Here is a 16,992-nt window from a genome sequence, read left to right as displayed (position 1 = left end):
AACTAAACTCCCTAACATTTATTGTTTTAAACCTGGACTTTAAAAAGTCATTTTTGGGGAGGAAAACATTTCTTTGTCCACTGTGTACTGTGATGAGTGTGGGGAAAAATTAAGAGGCATAAAAAGGTCTTTGAAGAATTTGTGGTAGCTTCCAGCTGTTTACAGCTGGCTTATTTGTTGCAGGAGAGCATCTAGGATCTCCGCTTTTAATAGCTGAGATAATCCGGGTGCACGCTGCTCCTTTCATGTATCATGTTGCATTTTTGAACTACTTGATCTGTTTTCCACTCATTGTCATTGTTTGCAACATCTCAGAGAGCATCTTGGGGAGCTGCAGGGCTCTCAGTTTACAGGTGGAGGATCTCTGGGAAGCCAGGGGCTGCCAGCTCATCAGAGGAATAATGTGATGTAGCCATCAGACAGCTACAGGTTGTAGTGGTATGTTTGCTTATGCTGGCAATTTAGATGCTCACTACAGAGATCTTTTGCCTCCTGTATTAAAATCATAATTGTTTTTGCTAGTGTAAAGTTCTTTGATGTTGGCTAACTACCTTGAACTTGTTTGTAGTTTAAAGAAATTGTAAACAAAAATATTTGTTTATAACGTACAAAATAGGTTATATTTTCAAGTATACAAAAAAAAAGAAACAACAACAAAGAACAAGACCAGCAAAAGAAAAATTAGTCATTGTTTATTTGTTGCTAAAAAGTTGAAATCTGGAAAACCTCCTTCTTTCTCTTCAGCTGACTAGCAGCAGATTTTCTGAACTGCATTGTCAATGGCACTGCTTTTTTTACCTTGTGTCTCAGATTGCTTTAATCAGATTACACCAACTTCTAGCACTTTTTTTTTTTCCTCTTTTTTTTTTTTTTTTTTTCCCAGGTCAGCGGGGGTCACAGTCACATTTATACCTCTCAGGAGTGTATTAATGTCAGTTATCCAGGCTGTAGTTCCTTAACCCTCCTGAGATATGGTGTCCTTTTGTCACATCAGGAGCTGTCCTCCTTCCTCCATAGGTCCATGATCAGAAGCTTAAATCAGTGAAGAAAATTTTCTCACCTGCCTTGTCACTCCCAGTCTCACTGTGAAATATCTGTATCTACTGAATCATATTTTTTTCATCACCTTTTGAATAGGTTATTTGATCTCCTAAGTTAGTCTTTGAAGGACTCTGTTTGCTCACTCTTTGACCTGTACCAACTTTGAGGTATTCTAATGTGGTTATCCATTTTGGACTGAGCCTCAGAAAACCATCTGTAACTTGTCTCCTCTATTATGTATGGTATTCTAATCAAAAGGAGAAAAAATCCAGAGACACCCCAAAAAACCTCCACCATCTTTGGGCCTTTCCATCTTATTGTTGGCATGTCTGTGTGCTAAGCCTTTATATCTGTTTTCATATGCTTAAAGTCCATTTCTGAAATTTATTTCTGATGATTAAATGCATACTAATATGAAACTGTCCTTGACAAACACTCTAAATGTGTGTTAGTTTCAGATACTATAATTATGTTCAGCAAATGCTAATATTTTTTAGCAGATGTAATGATTTTTCCCCTTAAAACATACAGAACTGTATGTTTTAAGTAAACCTATGTCAATGCAATGTTTGATTTACATAGATGGAAGATCTATAAAGACTTATAGTAAAAGGTGTTGGACCTAGATTTGGTTAAAAAAAATTCCCACTAATTTCTCTAGACAAATTAGCTTACCTAGTACTATATTGTACTTCAGTATGACAAAAATATGTTGGTAATGATAAGGAAAAGTGGTTTTGAAATGACAGTGATGTTGAGAAATGGATAAATGCATAGTCTCCAATTAACACCAAATGTAACGGGAGCACTTGGAAGATGTTAAGCCAATTAGTCTTGGTGGGCTGTGTGTAATTCCAAATTCTTTTTTCCAAGATAGCACCTCATTTATGTATTTTTCCAATAATCTTAGGTCATTCACTTGAAAATGTTTAGTTTTACTCCCTTTGAAGGCAGTGGCAGTACCCCTCCTGATTTTGAGGTTAAAATCTAAGAGTGAAAGAATTGTCTATAGTCAGTGCCAACTTGTGTGGTTTTCTCTTCTTCTAAGAATTTACAGCATTGAGTGGAAATCCATGGAGATTTCAACATAAGGTATTTTGGCTAAATGGTGAAGGAAATAAATTCTCATGCAGTTTTCCCTCTGCCAGCATGGCAAAGTGCTAAATACTTCTTCTCTTTTTCAAGGAAAACTCCACTATAAATGAAAGAAAGACAAAAAAGCCTTATAAATTTGTTCAAATGATGTGATGTACCCTGCTGGATAATTCTTCATTATAGACATGTTTTACCTTATTATACTTGGCATTACTTTTTTTGTTACTTTCTAAGGTGTCCATTGCTCTTTGAAATAAAAGGTAATTACTACTGTATTTCCATGAAAATAATATTAGAATAGTAACTATTTTTGTAATAGAGTGTTTGATTAAAAGAGTAAGTTCATTTGAGAGCAAAGAAATTAATCTTCTGTTCGTTATGAACAGCCAGCTATTCAAGTAAGAAAATAAATGTGTTGTTCTGTATGAATAGGTTCCATAGGTTTTCAGATCTTTGGGGAATGAAATATAACATGAAATACATTATTTCAAAATAGAAAAACTGGGTTCCAGCTATGGGAATTTTAACTGAATTTTGATCATGTGCAGATGGTTATTGATGCTCTAGTGGTATGTGCAGTAACTGTACAAAGCTGCCTTACTCTTTGCTTGTTCACATGTAAATCATCTGTTTGCTGACTTGAGGAATTTTGCTTTTATTTTTTGTTTGTACAAAACATAGAATATTTCATTTATTTTTGTTGGAAGGAACTGATTATCAAGGCATGTTGTATCTACTGATTAATCAGTGCTCTCCACACGATTCTCAGCCTGTGTTTGGAGAATCCTCCCATTTTCTGTTCTTGCTCACTGTCATCTCAGCTGTGACCTGTCCACTGCTCACATGAGTTCTTTTCTACCATCTTTCTGACTGCCTTTGCTTATAACCTGCCTCACTAATTGCCTTTTTTTGACCTCAGATAATTTTAATAAAATTATGTTGATTTACTGGTTTCTTACTGTTTCCTGGACATTGGTGCCTTTCATAGTTACCTGTTTCCTCAGTTCTTTATATACTTTTCTCCTTCTCCCTCTCCTTTCCTAGCAGCTGCAGAATTCTTTTCAACTCCTTATCTATTCTTTGCTAATTTGAGAATGAGATGTAATTCTGTTATGTTCAAGCAGAGTGCAGTAAATTCTGCTTATCTCTCTTGTTCACTAAGTTGATTGACTTGTCCATATCATCTTCAAGCAACATCATGGTATCTGTAGTGGATTGACCCAGCTGTAGTTACTATGCCAGGTACCCATCAACTCCCCTATCCCTCCCCTGTGCAAATGGACAGAGGAGAGAAAATGTAACATAGGGTTCATGAGTTGAAATAAGGACTGGAAGAGATCACTCACTGGTTACCATCATGGACAAAACACACTCAAAGTGGAGATATTAATTAAATTTATTACTAACAGAATCAGAGCAGGATAATGAGAAGTAAAATAAATCCTAAAAACACCTTCTCCCTACCCCTCCCTCCTTCCCAAGTTCTACCTCCTCCCCCTCAGCGATGCAGGGACATGGAATCGAGGTTACGGTCAGTTGTTGTTAGTGCTGCTGCTCAGGGAGAGGATTCCTTCCCTGCTCCCTGTCAGGTACCTCCCATGGGAGTCCTTCATGAACTTCTTCAGTGTGAGTCCATCCCACAGGCAACAGTTCTTCACAAACTGCTGCAATGTGGGTCACTTTTCCATGGGGTGCAGTCCTTCAGGCACAGTCTGCTCCAGCATGAGTCACCCCCACGGCCACAGGTCCTACCAGGAAAACCTATTTCAATGTGGGCTCCTCTCTCCGTGGGTAAGCAGGTCCCTGCCAGGATCCTGGTCCAGCTTGGGCCTCCCATGGGGTCATAGCCTACTGCTCTGGTGTGGGATTTCCTCCATAGGCTGCAAGTGAATCTCTGCACTCCTGTGATTCTCCATGGGCTGCCATCCTCACCATGGGCTGCACTATGTACTGCAGGGGACACTCAGCTGGGGTGACTGCAGCACCTCCTCCCCCTCCTTCTGCACTGACCTTGGTGTCTGCAGAGTTGTTCACATGTTCTCACTCTTCTCTTCTCTGACTGACAATTTTCATCTGCTCCAGAACTACTTTTTCTTTTTTTTTTTCCTTTTTATGTATGTTGTCACAAAGGCATTTACTATCATTCCTGATTGGCTCAGCCTTGGCCAGTGGTGGGTCCATCCTGGACCTGACTGGCATTGGCTCTGCAGGATATGAGGAAAGCTTCTGGCAGCTACCAAAAATGACCAGACAAATCCAATACAGTATCTTATATAATATAAAAAGTTCTTACGATCATACGCTTTCATTTGATTATTGTCCTTATCAACTCAGACTCTCAGCTGGTCTTTGTGGTCAGAATGATGAATTCTTTAAACATTTATGCAGACAAAGGAAAAAAGAGGAAATAAATAAGTACATCCATAGAGACTGGAGAGGGTGCAGAAACAGAGAGACTGTCCCAGCAGCTTGTTGCTACACTGTGCACATGTGGCAGCAGTCGATTTATTAAAAGTGATGTGTAGTTTTCCATACCTTGCACACCTTCCCTCCCCAGGTCCCACTTATTCTCTGTGCTTCCTAGGAAAACACTGGGAATCAAGTATGCACTAACAAGTTGTGCTGGTTTACCTGAAGAATGGAGTGCAGAAAGGCTCTGAAAAAGAAGTGGTATTGTATTTAGCATGAGAGATAAAATGGACAGTAGAAAGACCAGAAAATAAAATAGGTCTCAGATAGCCCTTTTTGCCAAAGTTTAGTCTTCGCTTTTCAGATTGTTTTATGTATAATTTAAGGGTATCCTATTTTGTTTACAGTATCTATATTGAAACTGTGACATGCATCATAATTGCCAGCACAATAATTATCAGCTGTCTAATACTCATGTTGTGTCTACAGAATTCTCCTCAGTATGTTGTAATGTCAGGAAGAAAAAAATTAGGGATACAGTGGAATGGGTTGTCACATTTGCTAATTATCAGGAAGATAACAATACAATTTTCATGTTGCACTAAATTCTTCTAGTTGTCTATTTCTTTCCTGAATATTATAAACTTTAAGAAAATCTACCTGAGCATGTGTCATGGGTTTACCGACCAACCCCTCCTGGGGCTGAAAATAGTTTTTTCCAGGTGGATTTCCAGAGCAAAGCCAATCAAAAGTTTTAGTAATGCCTCTGCCAATTACATATTTAAGAAGATGAAAGAGAAAGTTGTGGTGCAGATGAAATTAGGAGCCATGTAGGGGAAGGCAGCAGGCCCAATTGTTGCCAGGCCTCCGTCCTCCCCCAGCCTTGGGCCAGGGGCAGATGTGGCACTGAAGCCCCCTTGACCAAAGTCATGTAACAGAGTAGAGGAAAAACTCTGAAGGAAGACTGCCTGGACGAGATGTACTGCAAAAGGAATTCCAGGCAGAGAGAGAGAGCGTAGCCTCCAAGGTCAAAGCTGGCAGCCGGAGGAGAGAGAAACCTGAAGGCGGGGCATCTTCTTTCTCCCCTACTTCTCTCCCTTCAGCAGGGAAGAGACTGAAAACTAAAAACCCCTGCCACCTGTGGAAGACTGTTGGGGAGAGGAGACCCCCTCTGCAGCTCTTGAAGGAGCCCACGCTGGAGCAGAGGAGTGCATAAAGAAGATGTGACTCCATGGGAGGCCTAAGATGAAACAGAATCTTGCAGGAGACCTGTGACCCATGGAGAGAGAGAGACCTACGCTGGAGCAAGTTGGCTCAGGTAGGGCTTGTGACCCAGTGAGGGATCCACGCTGGTGCAGCTGAATTTGTGACCCTGAGGGACAGCAGAGAATGGAAGAACTGTTGCCTGAAGGTGGACTCACGCTAGAGAGGTCCATCAAGGACTATCTCTCGTGAGGAGGGACCCCACAGGAAACAGGGGTGGACTCAAAAGCCATTATCCCTGGTGACCCTGTGGTGAAGACCATGATAAGGCAAGTGTCCCCTTGCAGTCCATGGAGGACCCCACAGGGCCAGGTAACCCCCCAGCCTCCGGTCTTAGGTCAGGAGGGGGTAGGCCCAGCCCTGAGGTCGACATAGAAGAGAGAGAGAGAGAAAGACAGTTCCAGCTGCGTCAAATTGGAGCTGTCGTCCTAGAGATAATAGAAGAGAAACTTTCAAGTGCTGCAAAATTATTTAGAAGACCTGTAGCTCCGGAAATGAAAAAGAAACTGCTTTTCCTCCTGAACTTATACAAGGGGGGAGAGATACTTCTGTAAATACATAGCACTTTTGCCTAATTAGAATTGTTGTATATATAGTTCTTTAGTTTTTATCTTACTAGTAATAAATCCTAATATTATTTTCTCCACATCAGATCTCTTTTGTCTACATAAACCTTCTCTCAACTTACTGCAGTTGTGTGGGAGGTGAGAAAAATTGACCCAACATTTACCTACGACAGCATGTAATAACTCCTTACATGGAAATCCATGGATGTTTTTTCATTTTTTGTATCTGGTAGTTATAATGGCTGACACATTTTTCTGCTTATCTTTTTATCATGTTTTGGTACTTTCTTTTCAGTCTTTTAAGGGCTTTACATATATAAAGACTACAGCTTCTCTCTGTAATATCCTTACATCAAATATATTTAGAAATCTAATTTAAAAAAATATATACACAGATTGTAATGAAGAAATTAATTATCAAGTCACTACTAGTGCCAAAGATAACCCTAACTGTATATGAGACTATTGGGATTTCTTATTGTATTTGACCTTGTTATTACTCTGTTCTAGGCTCTCACAAGTGAGAGCTTCTTCATCCCATCCAGTTAAGGAACTGCTAGAGAGGTCTACACACAGCCTAAAAATGGTCATTAGATGTGGGAGGAAGCAAGTAGTACTTTCAAATGGCACATAACTTCTACTGGTAATTTTTCAAACTTCATCAGTACTGGGTAATAATATCCTGTGATTTTAATCTGCTGTTTTAAATCCATGAAAAAATAGGTACAGATTGGTCCACCCATATACATTCAGTTACAATAGTATATAGAGAAGAAGAAAAAGGATTTTTTCACTTTTCTCATTCTGTAAGGGTTCAATCCAGTGGTAGAAAAATGGGAGGAGGATAGCCAGCTTCCTGAAAAATCAAGGCATTTGCAGTGAAATGCGAAAAGGAAGAAAGTGTGCAAAGCTTGGAAGAAGGGAAGAGAAAAGAAAAAGTCATCTGATTCTCTAGAGGTCAGACACACTCTAAGTGATTGATTGAGTGATTAGATCTGATTTGTTGCTGCTGTCTCTGGAGCAAACCTCACATCTAAACGGCAAGTTTGTCTGAAAATTTATTTGGAAAAACTGCTATGTTTTGTTCTGCTGTGACTCATGTAGAGCAGATTAGTATAGAGTCCTTCTTGCTAAGTATCTGCATCTGCAATGGCTCATCCCTAGCTTCCTGATGAAGCATACAACTTCAGATGTTATCTGAAGAGTGGCTTGTTAGCAGCTGCATAGTATGGCCAGGGTTTGATTGCGAAGCAGTATCGCTTGTCAGAACATATGAACAATGTCAAATGTTACTCTGCATTCAACGTTTTTTTCCTGCAGTCTTAAACCCATAAGTAATGCACAATTGTAACATCTGAAGGAATATAAAAAGCTTTGTTCACTGAGTGAAGATGGCATAAATGAGGAGCATCCATCATGGATTTAACACCAGTAGTCATGGTGTTTTTCTCATTATTCAAATTGCTTTCAGATAGTTCTGCATTTCTCCAACAAATCGTTCAGTTATATGTGAATTATAAAATACTCAGATGATAAAATTATTAGGTGTTCAGTTGTTTGTGACACCAGAAGACACTGGAATAGTAGCAAAATATTTACATATCCTGAATGCAATAGTTTGTCAATTCTGGACAGCAAAACCTTATTTTAAACTGATTTTATTTGCTAGATTATTGTAGGATGCATTTCATAGGTGCTTTTCCGAAGTCAAGTTTTGAGCCTTGGAAATTCAAATGTGAAAGCAGTGTCTACTCTAAAATGGCAATCTGTAAATGTGTGTTTATCTTAAGAAAAAGAACTGTTCTAGTGATGGCTGACCAGTTCCAAGATTCTGTTTTAAAAACTCTAATGTCATTGAATGGTGAATTTGTATAAAACATGAAATTGGATGTTTTTAGGGAGAGGTGGCAAGGAGTTTTTTCAGAAGGACCAAATGTATTTTGTTTTCTGACCTTGTTTCTATTTTATCTCTATTTTGCTATGCTGGGGAAAATCAAGTAAATTAAGTGTTTTATCACCAGTTTTAATACAAGCTCAGTCCCCTAGTGCAAGAGCACTTGTGCCTCTTTGTAGACTTAAACACTGGCACAGTCTTTTTGGAACTAACTTTTTGGAACAGTGGGGCTGTAATTGAAAACATGCCTATGTCACCTAATGTTCAGAGAAAGTAACTTTACAATGCACTTAAAGCTTATATAGATATACTTTCATAGTTTACATTGTCAGATTTTAAATGTTGTTTAGATCTTTTTAATCTTCTGAATTCCTTTTTATTGCTGGAGATCAGTCGGGAGAAAATACCTTACATGACTAATATCTCTTTTTGGTGAATAAACAAATTGTGCAATTTTTTTTCTTTTTTTTTTTTTGTAAAATTACTGATAATTAAGTAATCCCTCCTTAGGAATCATCTCAGAAACCTACATCTTTCTTTTTGTTCTCACACTTGAAATCTTTGTTTGTGACGTGGACAACTACCACCACGCATATTGTTGTTTCTTTTCTATTCTTTCTCTACTCTCCAGTCTAACAGAAAGTTGCAGTGGAAATAGTGTGTCTTTCCAACAGGTGATCCAGATTTCACCTCCTTAAGTATTCTATTATGACTTGCTTTTGCCTCATGTTTAGCTGCCACTTCTCAAGGTTCATTCTGTCTCTGCACTTGCACGTGTCCATTGTTCTCATTTCTCTTCATTCTCCATTTCATGTTACTTATTCTGCCTAGAGTTTTCATACTACAGTTTCTCTAGGGACCTTTCCTTCCTCCTCATTTTTCGCTGCTTTAATGCTGCCCTTCCATGTGTCATAACTTCCTACTGACAGCAATATACAGTGCCATTTTCTTTCCATTGAAGCATTCACTTCTTTTGCAAAACCCACTAATGATAATTGCCCATGTAATAAAACTAAATATTTTATATACTTAAAATAGCCAAGCAAAAAAAGAGTGATATTCTAAAATGAAAGGCCTGTTGAGGTTACCATCTGCCAAGGTGTCATCTCTTGAAAAGTTTGTGCCTTTCTTCCACTCACCTGGAGGCTGTTATTCATACTTGAGCAACCAACCACATATTTTTGGCACACAGACTTCTGGAGAATGGGAGAGGGCAGTGTCCTGCTGCAGGTGGGTACATGCTGCCCCTTGGACTGGCGTAGTCCAACGATGCAACTGAAAGGCACAGACCCAAGCTGTGGTGTAGCATTGCAGACTGTCACTTGTCAAACAGTCCCACATGCTTCTCTGATTGCATGGACTAGTGCATGTTAGGAGAGAAGAAATCAGGGATGTGTTAGCCCTATAGACAGCAGCACTGTTCCCAGTTAGTCTGATGTAAATAGCAAGTCAAGAGCTTGCAGCATTCAAGAGTGTACTGTACCTTAATACTCTCCGTAAAGGACTAGTGAGTCATAGAACAGTTTGGGTTGAAAAGGACCTTTAGAGGTCATCTCGTCCAACCCCCTTCCGCAGTGAGCAGAGTCACTAGATAAGGTTGTTCAGAGCCTTGTCCAGCCCAATCTTGAAGGTTTCCAGGGATGGGAGTATCTCAAGGGCAGAATAGAGGGGCAGAATCACCTCCCTCAGGCTGCTGGCCATCCTGCTCTTGATGCAGCCCAGAACACAGTTGGCATTTTGGGCTGCAAGCACACATTGCTGACTCACGTTCAGCTTTTCATCCACCACTGACACCCAGTCGTTCTTGGCAGGGCTGCTCTCAGTCCCTTCATCCCCCAGACTCTGCCGATACTGAGGATTGCCCTGACCCAAGTGCAGGACCTTGCACTTACACTTGTTGATTTCTCTCATTCCTTGCAGGATGGAGGATGTAGTCTAACCTGTCACATAAATGCTACCAAATTCCATCATCCTAAATTTTTACTATGGCAATTCAATAGATAAACACATATGTTACAGTCTGAAATGAGACAGAACCAAATAGTTTTTCTCCACATTTTATTCAAGCCAAAATCAGTGATGCTTCCTCTTCCTTTTAACTTTGTCTTCTGAAAAGTATTGTTTGTCCATTTCTCCTATTCACTAGTGTTTACCAAGAGTCCTCCTGGTTTTAACCAATGTGGATTTGTGAAAGCATGATGTTATTAGACATGGCAGTTTGTCTACCTGGCAATACCACCAGAGATGAACCTGTCAGGAGTGTCTCCACCAAAAAGTATTGCTCAAAGGGCTTTTTGTCAGATTACTTGACACTTGCTCATGAACTATGACTAACATTGCCACTTAAAGCACTCTGTATGTTTATTTTATAAGCCATATGGCCCAAACTAGCCTAGTGTTGTATAGGTGTGAAAGACAGTCTGGATAGATTTAATTACTTTGGACTTCTGAGCTTTACAGTAAAAAATTTTCCATGGTAATGTAACTACTGTATTGTGTTTTATATGATTTATCCCTATTTCCCTCTGGTTATTTCTTGATATTTTTTTCATTTTCTTTTGGAAAGCTGTGTTTTCAGGAAAAAACCCCACACCTAAATAATTAGTTCTGCAAAAGAATTGCTGTGCATATTTTACCTAAAACCAGATGTGAAATATGTGGCTGTTAAAGCTGAGAGATTTTACCTTAGGGTTTTGCTAATGGATCAGTGGAAGCCTGTGAATATACATCTTTCTGCTCTTGTGGGAACTTTGCAGCATAGTTAATAGAATCTGCATTAGTGATCCTCACTAATTAGTTAGACCCTTTTCCCTTTGTAGTCCCTTTAACACTTTGTAGCTGTTAAAAATGCTATGTATACAAAATAGTAGGTGAGAGCCCTTTCAGATGAATAAAAAATTTAGATATGGCTGGGATATCAGTTGCCCTTTACAAGAGCTCTCACTCAGTGAAGTGTTGACTGTGGTAAGCGTGATGCATGGTAAGCAAATGTAACTCTTCGCTGAGCACAGTTTTCTTAAATGATTTTTTGATTCTGTAAACATATTTTACTGTAGTTCTGCTGTAGGTTTCTTACAAAAGTAGTAAGCAAATTCATGGGTGACTGTTCTTGGAAAAGTAATGCAGGAATTGTTCTCAGAAGATGCTGCAGCCTGAGTGTTTAAAATACAATGCAGGTCTGCCTTTTGTGTGCCCTTAATCTGAAACCGGGTAATGCGTCAGTATACATTGACTTGTTATTCCGTAGTGTGGTAAATAATTGCTTGGACTTGTTCCTAGTGATGCATTTTCTTAGGCTTTTTGTCTTACAATCAGTGATTAAAATGTCATTAGACAACATGTGCATAATCATAATATAAACTATGCAGATCTTGCAGTTTCTTTCTTCTGACATAAATATTCTATCTGTGAAAAAGATACAATGTAATACAAAGAAATTATAAAACAGGAACACATCAAGGAGAATACACATGAGCACGTTTTTAGCTCAATGTAAATGAATCCATGCATAAACCATGAGAGTCTGAAGATGGCTGTGAGCTCTATCCTGATTTTTACCTTATAACATACTGAAAAATGATCTGTGATGCTAAAAGATGGTTATTTTTGGCAACCTATATCAATTTTCTATTCACACAGCAACTGGTGGCAACTAAAAATAATCCTGGTTCAGTACTAGCTAAAAATCTGGTCACATTTGGCACATGAACAACATGCAGAAATAAAATTTAAGATCCCCTGTTCTGCTATTTCATTCGAGCCCACTCATCAAGCTTAGTTTGCTGCCATTTGAAAGCTATTGAAAAGCCATTAACTGGCAGGACTGTGAAAACCGCAGTGCAGCAGCACACCTCAGTGCTGGAAGAATGTGGCTGCAAGTGCACACCAATTAAATCTTTCTATTCCAGGGATGTGGGATTAGGAGCGGTGTCAATCAATTGTGCTACAATAGCACGTGCAGCAGTCATGGTTCAAGACACACAGAGGTTTATCGTAACTCCAGCAGCCGGGTGAGGATGACTTGGAAGCCTCTGCAAGATCCTGGAACAGAACCTACATTAAATAATGTATTCTGAGGTGTACTGGATACCTGAGGAAGGGCTTTAAATAATGCATTTTCTGGGCATGACAGTTGTAGCAGAAGAGAATGCTGAAACCTGTAGCAAGACTACAGCCTGAGATGAAAGAATGTCTCATTACCATTTTATCAAGTGCTGTAAGTAACAAAATGGTTATTTTGCTTTTAAAACTGTCTTTTTATTTTCCAAGGTGTGTCTTTTAAATGCATATGCAAAAAGTCAAGGGCAGATGCTGCATGATGTCAATGTAGTAGTGGGGAAGGGGAGTTGTTACTTTGCATGTGAATATGCAGGCAGAGCCCAGTGATTCTTTTTTTCCTCTGTTCAGAGGCAACTTCATTGTGTGTGTGATAAAGCCCTCATTCTGAACTTCATACTGATCAGCTTTTAAAACTTTTGTTTAAATTAATCACCAAAGAATATAGTATCCGGAAAGAAGAAATGCCATTCACAGCATTATGTTAAGGACGCCTTTAAGGACAACCTTGGACATGGCTCTCACACTTTGCAAGGGTATACAAATGAGAATAGCTTTATAATTTTGAGCCCAGCTCATCATCTACTATAGATCAAATGCTTCAATTCCCTCTCTATCAGAATATTTAGCTATTTGGTGTAACAGACTTAAAAAAAATAGTAGTGAACTTTTAACCTTGAATCATGCAAGCTGCCTCCTTAAAGGCATCCTGAAATTTGGATCTATGCTAAATATATTGATTCAATGCAGAGCAAATTCCTAACAGCATTTTTTTCAAGGCTGCTTGTCTTCCTAGCTGCACATTTTTCAAGCTTTTAGGGTTTGCCTTTTAAAGCATACAGGATCTGAGTGGAAATTGCTGGGTTTACATCAGATAAATGAGTTATTGTATAGGTACTTGTTTTGGACAGCCAGCAGTAGTTTGATAACCATGAATATTTTTTACTGAAGGACTTGGAAAACTTCAGACTTCTAATCATGTCACAGTTTTTAAATGAAAAATAGCAGATCGCTGTAAAAGGTTTTCTCTCCAGATTGTGGTCTTTGATGACTTAAGTGTACCAAGGATATTTTTGAAACTATTTTTAAAATACCATGTTACAGTTAAGAAACGAGTAAAGTGGTTCTCTGCTGTTTAAATATGGAATTAAGGTGCCCTGGAAGTATTTTAATAATTCAAGGAAAAATTATTTGTGTGGGTTTCTTCTTGTCTGGATTCAATGGGACTTGTATATGGACTGTTTTTAAAACTAGTGGGAGTTACAAGCCCAAATTCCCTGTTCATGCAGAGAAGCACAGATTAGTTTTACTGCAGTTTTAAAGGTGAATTCTAAGAATAAGTCTTTGAGCTTGTATTAAGACTTGATAAATGCAAATGAGGAATTTGCAACATAATAACTATCTTGAAGATGTCAAAAAAGTATTGTTCAGTCTTTATTCACTTTAGAATTGCTTTCTTAAAGTGAAACTGTAGCAAATCTATATAGGCATGTGAGTGCCAAGAGCATATTAAATAAATAACTTTTCAGTGAAACCACAGGAAAGAGATGAGGAGGACCATAAGGTGCTTTTATTAAAAGGTAGAAAATGATGACTATTTGGGATGTTCGTTGCATTGATTAGAAGGCAGAGATGAAGGACTAAAACACAGCAGAGGGAAAGGTGAATGTACAAGATTAGTTTTATGTATAATATTTGTCTCTTTCAAATTTGGAATTCTGATTAATTATTTCTCAGCAAATTGGGGTATTTTACTACACAGCTCTTTTCCTATTAAACACTATGCTTAAGAAGACATCGAGTGCTGGCTGGAGCCCGACAAGATGGCATTTTACTGCCTATGTTTTTCAGAATTGGCGAAAGTGTTTCCATTTCCAACTGTAATTAGTGAAGAAGAAACACTTCCTCTGTGATGCTCCCCTGAGTGTTATTATTTGACTTAACATGCCAATATGTTGCTGATATTTTGTGCTTGGCAGACAGCTGGGATCAAAGATGGGCCAGGGCTGCATGCACAACGGTAAAACCAGCAATGTTCTGAGATGTGCTGAGAACAGCTGAATCTCACAGTGGTCGGGACATGACTCTTCACACCACACTTTGCTTTCAAGCCATTTCATGAATGGTTTCTGTATCAGAAGGAAAAGACACTGAATTAGAGGAAGCATGGTTACAGAGCACTGTCTCTTGGTCTGCTTTGGGGAGAGGGGAAATAGCTAAAAGACACAAATTAATGTCACCTTAAAAGTAGTGTTTTATGAATTGTAGCCTTGTGTCTGGCTTTTGCATGTATTTGCATTTTGGTTTTTTACCTCCGCAGGAATTAGGTGTGGAGATCTGAGCTGAGAAGGGCTATTTTCCTATGGTTTTAGTAACATTTTACTAGTAGTCTCTAATTTATTCAGTGCATTGTTCCCATTAGAAGGCTGTGAAAACGACCTGTACTTCACCATGTAAGTCACCATCTTGTCGTAGGATCTTTCAGGCTGGAAAGATCCAACCTTGAAGGTCTCCAGTCTACCACAGAATCATTAACATTGGAAAAGACCTCTAAGATTGTTGAGTTCAACCATTAACCTACCACTGCCAAATCCACCACTAAACCACGTCCTTAAGCTTCATATCTACGTGGTTTTTTTGAACAGTTCCAGGGACTGTGATTCCACCACTTCCATGGGCACCCTGTTCCAATGCTGACCACCCTTTCAGTGAAGAAATTTTTCCTCATGCCCAATCTAAACTTCCTCTGCCATGACTTCAGGTCATTTCCTCTTGTCCTATCACTTGTTACCTGTGAGGAGAGACCAACACCCACCTCCTTACAACCTCCTTTCAGGTAGTTGTAGAGAGCAATAAGGACTTCCCTGAACCTCCTTCTCTCCAGACTAAACAGCCCCAGCTCCCTTAGCCACTCCTTATCAGACTTGTGCTCAAGACCCTTTTCCAGCTCCATTGCCTTTCTCTGGATATGCCCTCCTGCTCTAAGCAGGGTAGCTGTGTGGTCAAACCAGATTTTCTGGGACCATGCCCAGTGAAGTCTTTCATCCCAGTAATACTCTGAAATTACGCCTGCTGCAGCCATCATGTTGTCTTTAACTGGCACCTGCAGCATTAACACACAAGCTGTATGTGTGTCTGCCTCTTTGAGCAGCTCATGTTGTCACTACTTATGCCCATCTCCTTTTTAGCAGCCAAGTATCGCTGCTGCTCTGAGCTGTCCCTGTCTGTGCTACTGGCTTCTCCTTGGCAATCTGTGAGCATGAGCTATTTAAAAGAAAGAACAGTAGTGCACAGGAGAGTATCACATCTGCCAGCTGCTGGGTACCATTTTATCTCGATGATTTGTGTGACAGACTGTACAAATGAATGCAATTTTGCAAATCAGGCAGCACCTTGATGCTATCTTCTCTCCTTGTATATCTGGTTATGACATAAATATTATCATTTACATGTTATGGCATTGGGTTTCCACCTGTGCTCTGGACTTCATCTGAGGGATCTGCAGAGGTAACTATGAAAAACAATACACTACTAAGGAGGCTTAAGTTCATTACTCAAGAGTCTGATTTCTTCTGCAAATGGTGTAGAGGTGCATAAATGTAAACAGAATTAAAACCTTGCTAAAAGGGAGTTATAGTCATGCCAGCTGGAAGTCTAAGCCAAGTGAATTTATCCAAATATCGAGATCATCAAATCAGAATATCAGAGACTACTTCTGTTCTTTCTGGTTTATCTTTGCTTCCATTTCCTTTATCTCCATTGTATGAGTTATGAAACACTGAATTGTGCTCTGTTACAGAGCAATGCTTACAGAGGTTTGGGATTGAAATACTAATTAGGCAAATTTTATTTAGAATTTGAAACAAGATATAAAATAAGTAGAATTATTCTCTTTAACATCTAGCCCTTATTACCTTCAGCATCTGACTACCTGGCAAGGATTGTCCATGAAGAAAATTAATTAAGAGTACAAGAACATAAAGTCATAGAATGGTTTAAGTTGGAAGGGAACTGAAAGATCATCTAGTTCCAACCCCTCTGCCATGGACAGGTACACCTTCCACTAGACCAGGTTGCTCCAAGCCCCATCCAACCTGACCTTGAACACTTCCAGGGACAGGGCATCCACAGCTTCTCTGGGTAACTGTTCCAGTGCCTCACCACCCTCACAGTAAAGAATTTCTTCCTGATACCTAATCTAAACCTGCTGTCCATCATCTTACAACCATTCCCCTCTTTCCTATCCCTACATGCCCCTGTAAAGAGTCCCTCTTCAGCTCTCTTAGGTACTGGAAGGCCACAGTAAAGTCAACCCTTCTCTTCTCCAGGTTAAACAACCCCAGCTCTCTCAGCCTGTCTTCATAGGAGAGGTGCTCCAGCCCTGTAATGATCTTGGTGGCCCTTCTCTCAACTTGCTCTTACAGGTCTGTGTTCTTGTATGTTGGAGGCCACAAAGCTGGATACAGCACTCCATGTGGGGTCTCACCAGAGTGGAGAATCACCTCCCTCAACCTGCTGGCCCCCCTTGTTTTGATACAGTCCAGGATATGATTGGCTTTCTGGGCTGCAAGTGCACATTGCTGGGTCATGTCCAGCCTCTTATCCACCAGCGTGCCTACGTCCTTCTTGGCAGACCTGCCCTCAATCCATTCAGCCCCCAGCCTGCAT

At 39.6% G+C, this 16,992-nt stretch overlaps 1 protein-coding gene across 3 annotated transcripts in view; it reads left to right on the top strand.

Annotated features, from left to right (window-relative positions):
- The window catches only part of MYO16 (myosin XVI), a 359,061-nt gene that overhangs the window by 66,810 nt on the left and 275,259 nt on the right, over positions 1-16,992 (top strand). The window contains exon 2 of one of the 3 annotated variants that reach the window (XM_050333207.1): positions 5,649-5,863. The exons of 1 other annotated variant lie outside the window; for it this stretch is intronic. In XM_050333207.1, the coding sequence (XP_050189164.1) occupies positions 5,824-5,863 (40 nt within the window). In that variant the 5' untranslated portion in view covers positions 5,649-5,823. Of the gene's footprint in view, positions 1-5,648; positions 5,864-12,129; positions 12,485-16,992 lie in introns of those variants that run through there. One more of the 3 variants, XM_050333208.1, reaches the window with a different exon arrangement.

Source organism: Myiozetetes cayanensis, unplaced genomic scaffold, assembly GCF_022539395.1.
Source record: "Myiozetetes cayanensis isolate MyiCay16 unplaced genomic scaffold, myiCay2020 scf5-8, whole genome shotgun sequence".
Lineage (NCBI taxonomy): Eukaryota > Metazoa > Chordata > Aves > Passeriformes > Tyrannidae > Myiozetetes > Myiozetetes cayanensis.
This window is presented reverse-complemented; position numbering and strand designations above follow the sequence as displayed.